The 15,477-nt window shown below is 40.1% G+C and overlaps 1 protein-coding gene across 2 annotated transcripts in view; it reads right to left on the minus strand.

The window, feature by feature from the left end:
* Positions 1–1,180: 1,180 nt before the first annotated feature.
* PDSS2 (decaprenyl diphosphate synthase subunit 2) overlaps positions 1,181–15,477 on the minus strand; it is a 339,874-nt gene continuing 325,577 nt past the window's right edge. For both annotated transcript variants that reach the window (XM_073627025.1, XM_073627026.1), the window contains exons 8-9: positions 9,946–9,981; positions 1,181–1,928 (exon numbers count right to left, since the gene is read on the minus strand). In XM_073627025.1, the coding sequence (XP_073483126.1) occupies positions 1,770–1,928; positions 9,946–9,981 (195 nt within the window). In that variant the 3' untranslated portion in view covers positions 1,181–1,769. The remainder of the gene's footprint in view (positions 1,929–9,945; positions 9,982–15,477) is intronic.

The raw sequence follows: 15,477 nt of genomic DNA on the forward strand, positions 1-15,477 counted from the left end.
TTGAAAGCAACAAGCTAAATCACTGATAACTTTGTGACATGTCTTTCTGCTAGGTGAGAGGAAAGGAGAACTTAACTGAAATAACTTTACTTCAAGTGTCTGAGTGAGCGATGTAATGAAATCTGTTTGCTGTGCTAGCTGTCTCCGGATTGGGCTGTAATTACACCACAGAAGGAAGAAAGGTAGCTGAGTCTCAATCTAGATCATTTGTGTAAACTCAGCCTTCTTGTCAACGATGTTCTCACATTGCATGCATGCAAACCACAAAAATCATCTCCGATGAACAAAACAGAGACAGGCTCAGGTTCCACGATGTGATTACCTTATATTCTGTCAATGGCGTTTTCAGAGGTGTTTAATCTGACAAACTAAGGTTAGAAAAGAAAACATTTTGCATACTGAGGAAATCCACTCGTTCGTCTACATTCAATACATATGAACCCAAGTCCAGCTTGACACACTACCAAATATATATTTTTACTTTGGAAAAGAAAAAAATTACTGTTTTCTACAATGTAATGACTGCGCAATACATTTTCTGTCTGGGATCATATCCAATTTACATTTTTTGTCCTTTACTTTAGACCACCCGGGAGAATTAGAGACCTAAAATATATTTAAAAAAACTAACAAAACAGAACAAGAATCAGTCATACATTCATTTTGACAACAGTATAAAAACTATCAATTATGATATGATTGGTGTACATAAATGTATAATAAATAGTATTTAAGAGATTAAAATAAAAACAGATATTTCTAGGCTTATTTACCCAGGAAAAGAATTCAAATAATTGTAAAAACACTGAAATGTTTTAGAAAAAAAAATACAAAGAAAACTTGATTATTTTGTCAATGCATGCTAATGATTCCTTGGGTTTTTTTTATTCCATTCATATCATTTCTCAGCACACTTCAGCACATGTCTTCAGACTGGCTGAAAATATGTTCACACATACATCTACTCATAATTTTGATTACTATCTCTTTTATCATTGACTGATTGTATTCTGATTTTGACATTGAACAGGTTAAAAATTCATTTTACATGCATTGCTAGGTCAATGCACCTTTCAGTCAGAAAATACTAATATTTATAAAAACACGTAGTGATTATTCCTGCAGATATGAAATGTAAACTGTCAAAAGTTGCAAATGTGGGACTTGAACAGAATACAAATAAAACAACAGTGCTTTAATGAACAGTATTCTACAAAGGTCTAAGCGCACACCTAAATGAAGCAGTCTCTCATTTCATGGTAATGAGGAGTGTCCTTGATGTGGGCTCACACTGCATAGATATGCTCAACTTAGTTTACAGAAGAGATTTCCTATTGACACCTGCAGAATCCCACCCCTTCTGTCCTCCAAGGAGCAGGAAAACCACAGGCCACCACACTGGCGCCATCCCTGGCTATGTCCAATCAATAAGGACTTATTTCCTGGCCATTTGCTGAGGTCACAGCAGCAAACCTCATTAATTATTTCTACTTGTTTAGCCTCAAGTATGCTTCTGGCATGACAAGAGAAAACGATTTGACCTTTTTTTTTTTTCTCTCTTCTTCTATTTTTATCTTTAGTTATTCAAACAAGAAAAAAATAGTTTCAACACTCATTGCATAATGTGTGCAAACCAAAAGAAGAATGCAGTTAGGGCCCCCTGATGACAATATAATTTACAGTCCACGATATTTAGGCTAAATAAAATTAAAAAAATGAAAATAAAAATAATAATAAAAATGTGTTGCATTATTCAGCCACGTAGAGTGTCATGAAAATCTGGTCACAGCATATACAATGTTCTCTAAGGCGGATCTGGCCTTTGAGGGAGGGAAGCAGTGCAGGGTCTCCAGAGCCTTGTTTCCATGGTAACGGCACAGGTCAATAGCTGAAGTCACACCTTTGCCAGCCTTGATTGCCTCCTGCAACTGTAAGAAAGCACAGTTACATCTGAAAAGCTGGTTGTGTTGTCACATGGCATACAATATTTGTTATTATGACAAGAGGAAAATCTCATCCCTATTGTTCCTAGCAAAAAAAAACAAAACGTGCATCTCGACTAAAACACAAGACTGCTTCAAGAGATCACCTTAGGTTGAATGAACATCAGACAGTTTTTTGTTTGGTTAAGTGAGAAAGATGTCAAGGCTAAAATCGTTATCTTTCCTTGGTGCTTAAAATTTGCAGTGACAGCTCTTTGAAAAGAGTCTAATATCCACAAAAAAAGACACAGCTATTGTAAAGAAACACCCTAAATTCAGAAGTGCGAAATCTGGTCAGTAAGTGATTGTTAATGCCATTATGTAGAATATTACTTGTACAGGCTTCATACTAGATCATTCATGATTTCCTTTATCACAATGCAGTACGAAGGACAATGCTAGATACTACCAAATTTAACACAGGATCTAGCAAATGCTAAATGATCACGCAATATTATGTTTCTTCTTTCACAACAGAATTCACAACAATGATTATTAGTGCTCAACATGACTTTCCAAATGTAATCTCCTAATGCCATTTCTGTTACCCAGTGAAAATACCCTGCAAAGGAGCTGTGATTACAAGTGTTGTAAATTAGATCGTAGGAAAAGCTATTGTGTTCTCAGAACCCAACTGAGCTTCTTACAGGCTGGTGACAAATCCACAACAAATGCATGCTTTAACCCTTCCACAGCTAACATCCTGATAACAATCAAATCTTGTATTTTAACCTTTTCACTGCTAATACCCTGGCTAAAAAAAATGAACACATCAGTGTTTTAACTATTTCATTAATGACACCAATTTAAAATATTCCACACTTAAGGCCAGTACAAACGATAAGAAAATCGGAAGTAAAATTTTGTCAGACGAACGATCTGCCAATTTTCAGATCGTTAGTATGGTGCTTTCGACAACCGATTACAAATTTTCAGACAACAAAAACTGAATGTGCAGGCCATAAAGTTTTTATCCTACATGAACACAACGTCCGATTCTCGTTTAATAGTACAGTTTTCGTCGGAAATAAAATCGTAAGAGCATGACTACGCATGCTCAGAAATGAGAGAATACATACAAAACTCTTCAACACACTACATCACTTCTGACATTGAATTCTGTGGTATCATAATTTTCGTATGTTGAGTAACCTCTGCATTTTTGATATGAGGCTAGCAAGCAGCAAAAAATGGACGAAAATTTGTCTGATAATCTGATCGTGTGTACGAGGCTTTACAGTTTGAGTAGAAAATTTTTCTTATTTTTTGCAGCCTAAATGTCACTGCAAATGTATAATTGTTCTTTAACCATTTTGCTGCTGGAACCTTTTTTTTTTTTTTTTTACATATATTCTAAAATGCACATTTTTGTCCTGAAAATTACCTATAAACCCAAACCATTAAATATTTTCTGAAAGCAGATAACCTTTACAATAAAAAGATAGTAGTTGTAATAATTTATGTTACACAATGATTGTGCAACTGTTTATCCTATATTTTACATTAAAATTCATTTTAGTGCATGCAAACACAATATAAAGCCCAATTTAAAAAAATTAAATAGATACCAAATACCGTACCCGAGTATAAGCCGATCCAAACATAAGCTGAGGCACCTACTTTTACCACAAAAAAATGGGAAAATTTATTGACTCGAGAATAAGCCAAGGGTGAGAATGCAGCAGCTACTGTAAGTGGAAAAAGAGGGTCAACAATGCCCATCTGCAGCTTCACTCTGTCCATCTGCATGCCTCAGCCTCATGCCTCAGTCTCAGCCTCATGCCTCAGTCTCAGCCTCATGCCTCAGTCTCAAGTACCTTGATCGGCGTTGTGCTGGTGTTATCTGCTGGCACTGTGCCCATCTGCAGTCTTATCCCCCGGCGCTGTGATACATTCAGTCTAATCGGTGGCCATGCAGTGTAACCAAGTGCCACCTCCTCCTCTTACATTTCCTCCTCCGTGACGGAACACTGACTCAGTTTCCCAGCAGTGAGTCAGTGTTCAGCCTATCATGGACGAGGATGAGGAGGCGGCGCTTGGTTACACTGCATTGCTGCGTTTAGACTGAATGTATCACAGCGTCGGGGGATAAGACTGCAGATGGGCACAGCGCCAGGAGATAACGCCAGCACAACGCCGATCAAGGGGCATGAGGCTGAGGCAGAGGCATGCAATTAGACTGAATGTATCACAGCGGCGGGGGATTAGGCTGCAGAGGAGGACTCGAGTATAAGCTGAGGGGGGCATTTTCAGCACAAAAAAATGTGCTGAAAAACTTGGCTTATACTTGAGTATATACTGTATGTCAGGGCCTCAAAATTGTTTTTGCCTGCAAAATGACAATAAATTACAATACTTAGTGATATTAAAGGGTCTTTTTTTTTCCGAATAAAATAACAAACATGTTATATTTACCTGCTCCTTGCAATGATTTTGCACAGAACAGCCCAGATCCTCCTCTTCTCGGGTCTCCTGCCGGCACTCCTGGCTGCTTTCCCTCGCCAAGTGCCACCACAGCAAGCTGCCTGCTATGGGGGCACTCATGCATACTTTTTCCAGGGCCCTGCTCTGTGTATCCGCTCCTGCTCCCTCGTCACCTGCTGTGATTGACAACAGCAATGAGGGAGAGAGCCTCAGCTCTTGTGCACATTGCTGGATCAAGCTCAGGTATGTATTTAGGGGGAGCTGCGAGGGAAGCCACATGCAGACTGTTTCCTACCTCACTGCATAGAATGCAGTACAGTAATAACCTTCTGCCTTTACAAAAACTTTAACATTTTACATAGACAAATTTTACTTACCTAAATTGCTATCACAAATGGGCTTGTAGGCCCACTTCGGGCCTGATCACATCCACATTGTAGCCAAAAGATTTAAAGCTCATGACTGCTATTGCAGACCTAAACTTGTTTTAACCCTTCCCATGGTGTGTGGTATACATCACTGATAGCAGCGTATGGGTTAAAAGAACATCTGAAGCCATTTTTTTCAAAGAAAAATGCATAGCCTAAGCATTAGAACCTGTCGATTTTTTATGTTGGTGCCTCTGCTGAAGAGATTTTTTTTTCCCCATACTTTATTGAACCATTTTTTTAATGATACACTTAGTCACATATGAAAATCTAACATCACAAATTTGCATTTGGCTTCATAAGCAAAACACAAAAAATCAATTGAAGCCAGTTTGTCAGTCAATTTTATACTCGTGCATAGATCTTTGCATCCCCATACCTTTAACCATTAAAATAAATTGCAGAGAAAACGAAAAAAAAAAAAAAAGGGGGGGGGGGATGGTGAGATGACCTTATATCCTTCACGATTACTTATATCCATATTTGGTGAGAAACTAGATCCCAGGTGCTGTCTCAAGATATCTGAGATGCTGAAGTCTTTCCAAGCCCCACATTTAGCTATGAATTTGGGGTATTTCTCCTGTTGGATCGCTGTCAATTCCTCTATACGCATAATTTAATTTAGTTCGGACACCTATTCTTTAATACTGGGAATGACACTAGAATTCCAATGTTTGGGTATGATAGCTCTGGCTGCGACAAAGATAAAGCATGTTGGGCCCTTCTTAGCCATCTGTGGTGATCCTGGAAAGATAGAGAATAAGGCCAATTCTGGTAGCTCAGGTAGTCTATTTCCTGTAATATGCGCTGTTAGTTGAAATACAGCCTTCCAGTACGGTCTCAGCTATGGACCACCACAGATGCAACATTATGCCAAGTTCCTTGCCACAGCGCCAGCAACAAAGTGAATAGTTAGATCAGTGTTTCTCTACTCCAGTCCTCAAGGCGCCCCAACAGGTCATGTTTTCAGGCTTTACATTAATTTGCACAGGTGATTTGATCAGTTTCACTGCCTTAGTAATTACCACAGCTGTTTCATCTGAGGGATATCCTGAAAACATGACCTGTTGGGGCGCCTTGAGGACTGGAGTTGAGAAACACTGCGTTAGATAACCTCTTTTGTATTCTACTCTGCTGGAGAGATTTGTCACCAGAACTGGAGGTGAAGGAATCTCTTCCAATGGAGGCACCTGTTTCAGTGAGAGGGTTTTTCTCTTTGAAGAGACTTCCTCTCAAATCTTGTTGTGTCTGGAGGCCAGAAAGTGAAAAAACCCCCACAAAGGAATATAAAAAAAATGTGATGGGGTTTTAGCTAGCCCCCTACTTTATCTAAAACGTCAGATATACTTTTAATTAATTTAATGAATCCTAAACTGATTTTTTTTTTCAATTTTTAGGTTAAAGCTAATGGCTTGAATCACCAGCCTGGATTCTTTTATGTATCTGGGATTTTAGTACATAAGGTTTTTGACCTGATGAAGAACGTATAACTCTTTAAAGCTTCTCCTGACAATTTCCATTCTGATAAAAGTATCACTTGTTGTATTCAATGGGTTTCAGTGGCAAAATCATCCCACTAAGGTTTTCAGGTCTGTTTCTTGCTGCAGCCAATATGAAGCAAAGCAAGGGATTCTCACTTAATCTGCTGCAGCCAATTGAATATAAAATGTAAGGCAACTCAATCAGAGTGATGGGGATGTCAACATTATGGCTGTAGCTTTTGACCTTACAGTCGTCTAAGCTGGTCATACACTGATTGAAAATTTGGCCACTTCAGGAAGGAGTGGGCCAATTTCCATCAGTGTGCGTTTGTTTCCTTCTTGACAGAAGTTGATTGATCGACTTGTGTTAAAGGAGACATGCTGGAAAATGTTTGTCGATCAGCAGCTGCAGCCACCAATTAGTGTATTCTGTGTATTCTGACAGCAGAGGGTCCCACTGTCAGAACATAATGTCCCGACAAGGAAGTGGATTCCTCCATCTACCTCATACCTCATTTGTGTGAATGGAGGAATCTGGTGGCTGAAAAAAAAAACCCTGAATCATCTATGGTCAGCTTTACTCTAAATGATATTAAGATGTGTGCATACTGTACTGCAAAAGCTTGTGGTAAGAAGCAATATACAGTGGGGCAAAAAAGTATTTAGTCAGCCACCAATTGTGCAAGTTCTCCCACTTAAAAAGATGAGAGAGGCCTGTAATTGTCATCATAGGAATACCTCAAATATGAGCGGCAAGGATGTGGAATTCCCTTCCACAGGCGGTGGTCTCAGCGGGGAGCATTGATAGCTTCAAGAAACTATTAGATAATCACCTGAATGACCGCAATATACAGGGATATGTAATGTAATACTGACACATAATCACACACATAGGTTGGACTTGATGGACTTGTATCTTTTTTCAACCTCACCTACTATGTAACTATGTAACTATGAGAGACAAAATGTGGAAACAAATCCAGACAATCACATTGTCTGATTTTTGAAAGAATTTATTTGCAAATTATGGTGGAAAATAAGTATTTGGTCAATATCAAAAGTTCGTCTCAATACTTTGTTATATATCCTTTGTTGGCAATGACAGAGGTCAAATGTTTTCTGTAAGTCTTCACAAGGTTGTCACACACTGTTGCTGGTATGTTGGCCCATTCCTCCATGCAAAACTCTTCTAGAGCAGTGATGTTTTGGGGCTGTCGCTGGGCAACACACACTTTCAACTCCCTCCAAAGGTTTTCTATGGGGTTGAGATCTGGAGACTGGCTAGGCCACTCCAGGACCTTGAAATGCTTCTTACAAAGCCACTCCTTTGTTGCCCGGGCGGTGTGTTTGGGATCATTCTCATGCTGACCCAGCCACGTTTCATCTTCAATGCCCTTTCTGATGGGAGGAGGGTTGCACTCAAAATCTCAGGATACATGGCCCCATTCATTCTTTCATGTACACGGATCAATCGTCCTGTTCCATTTGCAGAGAAACAGCCCCAAAGCATGATGTTGCCACCCCCATGCTTCACAGTAGGTATGGTGTTCTTTGGTTGCAACTCAGCATTCTCTCTCCTCCAAACACGACGAGTTGTGTTTCTACCAAACAGTTCTACTTTGGTTTCATCTGACCATATGACATTCTCCCAATCCTCTTCGGGATCATCCAAATGCTCTCTAGCAAACCTCAGACGGGCCCGGACATGTACTGGCTTAAGCAGGGGGACATGTCTGGCACTGCAGGATCTGAGTCCCTGGCGGCATAGTGTGTTACTGATGGTAGCCTTTTTTATGTTGGTCCCAGCTCTCTGCAGGTCATTCACTAGGTCCCCCTGTGTGGTTCTGGGATTTTTGCTCACCGTTCTTGTGATCATTTTGACCCCACGGGGTGAGATCTTGCGTCTTCCATTTTCTAATTATTGCTCCCACAGTTGATTTCTTCACATCAAGCTGCTTGCCTATTGCAGATTCAGTCTTCCCAGCCTGGTGCAGGACTACAATTTTGTTTCTGGTGTCCTTCGACAGTTCTTTGGTCTTCACCATAGTGGAGTTTGGAGTGTGACTGTTTGAGGTTGTAGACAGGTGTCTTTTATACTGATAACAAGTTCAAATAGGTGCCATTAATCCAGGTAATGAGTGGAGGACAGAGGAGCCTCTTAAAGAAGAAGATATAGGTCTGTGAGAGCCAGAAATCTTGCTTGTTTGTAGGTGACCAAATACTTATTTTCCACCATAATTTGCAAATAAATTCTTTCAAAAATCAGACAATGTGATTGTCTGGATTTGTTTCCACATTTTGTCTCATAGTTGAGGTATACCTATGATAACAATTACAGGCCTCTCTCATCTTTTTAAGTGGGAGAACTTGCACAATTGGTGGCTGACTAAATACTTTTTTGCCGCACTGTATTTCTTGATCACCACAAAACTGCACGTAACAATGTGTATTGGCTCTTAATTTACATGAAGAGACATTTTCCTCCTTGATATTGATCAATATGTGATATTGGAGCTTGTAGATTTTTTTATTTCTCCTACTAGGCATCTTAAAGTGATTGTAAAGCGTAACTATTTTTTTAAATTAAATTAAAAAAAATATGTTATGCTTACCTGCTCTGAGAAACAGCCCCGCTCCTCCTCTGCTTGGGTCCCCTGCCAATGCTCCTGGCTCCCATGCTTGTTCCCGAGCCCTGCTCTGTGTCCCCATAGGAGTCAATGGCTCCTGCTGCTTTATCTGAGCCAATGAGGTGCAATAGAGCCGAGAGAGGCTCAGCTCTAGTGTACATCACTAGATCGAGATCGGACTCAGGTATGTATTTACAGGGGCTGCATGCATGTTCTGCCTTTACAACCAATTTAACCACTATAAAACAATTTTCAAGAAGTCAATAATAAACTTCAGTCAAATCAGAGATGAGCTACTTGAAGCAGGACTTCAGGCATAGACATCTTTATAAATTCTTAAGAGAAAAAAAGTACTTTTTACCCGCCTCTCCCCTTATCCATTCACAGTATCTCCAAACGGAGCTGACAAAATGATTAGCGTGTCCCCGGCTTAACTCTTCTGTGTATGAGAGCTGCAGCTCTCATAGCCCCAATTGACAGAAGTACAGCCATAATGTCCATGATATACAAATTTATGAATTGTACATTTAACACCCTTTATCAAAGAAAACTTTTTTTCTCCAAAAGAATTTATAAAAATGTCTGTGCCTGGAGTTTTGCTTTAAATCTGTGTTTGCTGCAATACAATGCAAAACCTACAAGGTAATCATTACAGTTGATATGTGTATACGGTATAAAGTGAAAAAGTGGATGTTGCAGTTGAACAAGTTCTGGGTAATTTCAGAAAACAATCCATAAAGAATTTCAATTTCCACTGATTTGACTGGTAGAGGCCAAATGTTTCTTTTACTTTTTCCCATATATTAAAATATATATTTTTAAATGATCTATGTCATATATAATTTTCAATATATGTCATATATCATCCAATGAAATATCAGTATTAGCCTAGCAAAAAAAGCACTTGGCAGGTCATTCTCCCTGAGGTCTTCATAAATAATTTTGCTTAGAATACATGGGATGCAAGTATATAGCTTTATACATCCTCTTCAGCTATCCTTACCTTAGCCAGGTCAATCAAATTGCTTTTCAGTTGAGCCTAGTGTGAATGAAAGAAGATACAGTGTAAAATATTTAGAGACAAATTGAACCTATTGTATTATAATGCAATGAAATGATTGTGCCCCTAAATTGTTAAGCTGTCCATACTAGTAGAATTTTGCTAAAAAATAATGCAATAAAAAATTTGTTTTAATAATATTTGCTCAATTTTTCTATGGTTAGTGGGGTCAAGTTGATGCTCATTTTTGACAACACTGACAAGAAATATCAAAGAGGCAGGATGATTTTTTTTTTTAATTAACACATTTTTTAACATTGAAAAGGGTTTTTAGTAGGGAAAGAACAGAACAGTCATTACAAATTGAATGTTAAGAGCAAATGAAATTTTGGAGTACTTTCGAAAGACATTTGAAATGTACACAGAATTTTTGTATGAATATTCGTAGGTATGTTTGTTTGAAAATCTACTAGTGTATGGCCAGCTTTAACTAACATCAGAGAGACTAAACTTTCATGCGCAAGGAAAATTGACAGAGAGACCTAGTTAGTATGTAAAACTGCTTTCCCAGTCCCCTGGACCTAAATATGCATTTAACAGTATTTTATAGTATGGGTGAAGTCCTTCTGCAAGGGAAGACTATTTAGAAGACTATGTCTTACAATTGTATATTTTTGTGATTTGTATTTAACTATAATTCATTAAGTGCAGTGTGGAACAAAATAATAATAAGCAGGCTGGAAAAATAGCTAGCTCCTGGGTATCATAGCCCTCCTCTTCTGCAAAACGTTGGCTCTGGAGGCTACACATATATTGAATATCGGCCAGTTCAACTCCTGTTGAACAGACATGCTAGAAAACCAATGTGACGTGGCATGGAGGCGATCAGTATGTGGCACTGCTGAGGGGTTATGGAAGCGAAGGTTGCTTTGCTAGTGGCCTTCAGCTCATCTGAATTGTTGGGTCTGGTGTCTCTCATCTTCCTCTTGACAGTACTCCATGATTCTCTATGGGGTTTAGGTCAGGCGAGTTTGCTGGCCACTCAATCCCAGTGATACCATGATCATTAAACCAGGTACTGGTACTTTTGGCAGTATGGGCAGGTGCCAAGTCCTGCTGGAAAATAAAATCAGCATCTCCATCAAAGCTGGTCAGCAGGGCGTGGCCCAGCACATGGAGAAGTAAGATGTGCTCTTCTGGAGCTGCCGCACATACCGGACTTTCCACAGCTCCCAGCGCTCTTTGGAACTGCTACAACAGGTCGGTATTGGGGAGGAGTGGTGGGGGAGAGGGCCACCAAACCCCCAACCCACATAAAGAAGGGGAAATCGGCCATTTTTTCACCCAATTAGGGCCGAATCAGCACGGCCCCCCTCATCCAAGATGGCGCCATCCCATTCCTCAGGCACACATGCGGCCTCACAGGGAGCTGCTTCACAGCACTCCACTCCTTACATGGTAACCAGACAGCGCACCAGATCCCCAGCAGACTCAGGAAATGGCTCTATCCGTTCTGCCTGTCAGTCCCTGAATCACACCGCTCCTTCAGTAGCTGGGACATGGAGGCTTACATTAAGGCCTTGCCAACAAGACCTGATTTTGAAGCCTGTGTGCAGAAACTTGAACACTCATATAAGCAAGAATTGTCAGAGCTGCGCAGGGATGTCACAAACAGGCTGCAGGAAGTAGAACACAATGTAGAGGAGACTGTTTGCACATTACAAACGCATGAAGTCATTTTACATGAGCATACCCTGCAGATTCAACAAATAATGTACCCCCAAGACGACCAGGAAAACAGGGCCAAAGCTGGTCAGCAGAGGGAAGCGTGAAGTACTCTAGAATGTCCTGGTAGAGGGCTGCGCTGACTTCGGACTTGATAAAACACAGTGGACCAACACCAGCAGATGACATGGCTCCCTAAATCACCACTGACTGTGGAAACTTCACACTGGACCTCAGGCAACTTGGATTCTGTGCCTCTCCACTCTTCCTCCAGACTCTGGGACCTTGATTTCCAAATAAAATGCAAAATTTACTTTCATTCAAAAAGAGCACTTTGGACCACTGAGAAACAGTCCAGTCCTTTTTCTCCTTAGCCCAGGTAAGATTCTTCTGACATTGTCTCTGGTTCAGGAGTGGCTTGACACAAAGAATGTGACAGTTGTAGCCCATGTCCTGGATATGTCTGTGTGTGGTGCCTCTTGAAGTACTGACACTTTCCATAGTCCACTCCTTGTGAATCTCCCCCAAATTCTTGAATGGCCTTTGCTTCACAATCCTCCCAAGGCTGCAGATACCCCTGTTGCTTCTGCACCCTTTTCTACCACACTTTTTCCTTGAACTCAACCTTCCATTAATATACTTGGATACAGCACTCTGTGAACAGCCAGTTTCTTTAGCAATGACCTTTTGTGACTTACCCTCCTTGTGGAGGGTGTCAATGACTGTCTTCTGGACAACTGTCAAGTCAGCATTCTTCCCCACGATTGTGTAACCTACTGAATCAGACTGAGAGACCATTTAAAAGGCTCAGGAAACTTTTACAGGTGTTTTGTATTAATTAGCTGATTAGAGTGAGACACCATGAGTCAACAATATTGAAAGTTTTCACAATATTCTAATTTTCTGAGATACTAAATTTTGGGTTTTCACTAGCTGTAAGCCATAATCATCAAAATTAAAATAAATAAATGCGTGAAATATATCACTCTGTGTGTAATGAATCTTTATAATATATGAGTTTCACTTTTTGAATTGAATTACTGAAATAAATTTACTTTTTGATGATATTCTAATTTTTTGATGCACCTTTATATATTCAGTGTGAATAGATCACCAGAACCACTTGCTCACTCAGTAATGTGGTGCTTTCAGTCTCCCTCACACTGTATCCCCTACAGCAGTGGTCTCCAAACTGTGGCCGGGGGGCCAAATGCGGCCCTTTGCTTGCTTTTATCTGGTCCTTGTGGTTATATTTTATCCTCTGACTCCAACATTGAGGCATAATTCTCCCCATTGACACTAACGAAGGGGCACAATTCCTCCCAAAGACACCGACTATGGGGCACAGTTCCTTCCAGTGACACCAACAATGGGGCATGATTCTTCCCACCAAATGACACCAACAATGGGGCACAATTCCTCTCACTGACACCACCGATGGGGAATTGTTTACTCCCACTGATACTGGGGCATTTTCTTCTACCAATGACCACAGTCTGGCCCCCTAAAGTCTGTAGGACAGTAAACCGGCCCTTTGATGAAAGTTTGGAGACCCCTTGCCCTACAGAATCTGCAAATGGAAACTATGGCATATATTCTTACATTAGGGAAATGTAGTAAAACAGGAACAAAAGAAAGTGTCGATCATATCAACCATATGAATACTTGTTTAAAAATATGAAATCGAATTGGTTGGTTATATGCAGAAGCTCCACTTGTCTCAGTTTTCAAGCATGTGTATTCACTTTCTACTCCATGTGACGACACCAAAGGATGCAATTATTCTCTCAGATGAACATGCAGAAAATGAATAGAAATGGTCTATAAAGCCAGTAACACAATTCACTGATGAACCTAATGTCAGGTTTACAAAGAGTTTCTGCTACATTACCGCAATTCTCTGAAAACTCTGACCTATTTACAAATCCATCTTCACAGTTTTTTTTTTTAGCAGCAATATTGCTGTTTATTGACTTATAAAAGTCTATGTAAAATCTATTAAATGAAAAACAGATGAGTAGAGCTGTGAGGCTGATTTTGATGCAGTAAATACATTTCTAGTTTTGAAGCCAATGACTGTCAATGGAAGACATAAAATTATGTTTATATTATGGTAATCTGATCCCCAACCTGGTTTTATCAAAGATGATTTTCAGATAAATAATAAAGGTGAATTTTTGCTTATTAAAGTGGTACTAAATACTTTTTTTTGTTTTAAAATAAAAAGATGTTATACTTACCAGCTCTGTGCAATGATATTGCACAGAGCGGTCCCTTACAGCCTCTTCTGTAATCCTCCAGGGGCACTGTCTGCTCCTCCTTTCTCTGGGTGCCCCCTTAGCAAGCCTCGAGCTGGGATGTGTGCATCCATAGACACACATAACAGCGGTAAGCCACACCCCCACTCCTTCCTCACAGGAGTTTGACTGACAACAAAAGGAGCCTATGGTTCCAGCTGCTGCTTGTGTCTCCTGAAAGACCAGGAAGTGGAGAAGTGGTGCTACAGCCAAGACAGTGCTGGAGTGGTGAGAGGAGCCGGGTAAGTGTTCAGGGGTGGGGGGAGCTAGGATAGGTAGTGGAATGTTTTACAGAAAGCCTATTGCAGGCAACACTTTACTCAGAGCAGACTCTGCACACCCTAGCCATACTATTAGAGGGGTACCATATGGACAATTTTTAAGACTAAAACGCTTATGCAGTTCACCGGAAACTTTTGATATTGAAGCTAACAGCATGGTACATAGATTTAAAGCCCGAGGTTATTCGGACACACTTATTCATAAAGCGCTTGATACAGTGAGAGCCATTCCTAGACTTTCACTTTTAAAAGAGAAATCACAAGAAACACTACACAAAAAATACATAAATCTTACCATGCTCCGGTGTTTTCAACACCATATAACTTAGAGTTCACTAAAATTAAACAATTATCATCAAGCATCTCCCCATTTTATATAATGACTCTATTATAACAACATTCTCTCTAATGGAATCAAGGTGGTCTCTCGCAGAGCACCCACCTTGGGTCATTCCCTTTCACCCAGTTTGTTTTGCACAAATCAACCAAAACCTAACTGGCTTAGTTTCACAGGTAATTTCAAATGTGGAATTACAAGTTGCAATTATTGTGGTTACATCAAAACAGGCAAACAAATAAAATCCTGTAGTAATAATAGAGAGTTTCAAATCTCCTCCTTCATTAATTGCAATACCAAATATGTGATATATGTTATTACCTGTGAGACTTGCCAGATCCAATATGTGGGTCGCACAACATGTCGCCTTAGAGATTGTTTGTACGACCACTTGCATGACATTGAAAAAGACAATCTGACCAATGTAGCTAAACATTGGATTTTTGAACATCATAAAGCCACATCAAGTCTCTTTATCCAAGGTATTGAAAGGGTTACAGTTCCAATAAGGGGAGGTGATAGATTCCAATTACTGTGCAAGCGTGAAGTTCTTTGGATTTTCCTTTTGGACACTAGAATTCCGTCAGGTTTAAATTATGAATGGGATGTTTCCCATTTTTATGATTAATTCTCCTGACCAATAATTCTTCCTGTTCTCAAAAGGTTTTTTCTTTCTGTTTTTTCTTTCTGTGTTCATAGAGATCCATATAATCCTTTTTGTTTAACCGCTCTCGTTCTGGGAGGGCGTCATATGACTCCCTCGCCTTCCCTACCCACCAGGGGGCGCGCGCGCCGCTGACTGCAATCGCGCATGCCCGCCGTGTCACTGGGCACCTGAAGCGTGTGCCCGGCGGCTGCGATGTCCGCTGGGCACACGCGATTGCCCTGTAACATG

The sequence above is a fragment of the Aquarana catesbeiana genome, linkage group LG04 (genome assembly GCF_042186555.1).
Source record: "Aquarana catesbeiana isolate 2022-GZ linkage group LG04, ASM4218655v1, whole genome shotgun sequence".
NCBI lineage: Eukaryota > Metazoa > Chordata > Amphibia > Anura > Ranidae > Aquarana > Aquarana catesbeiana.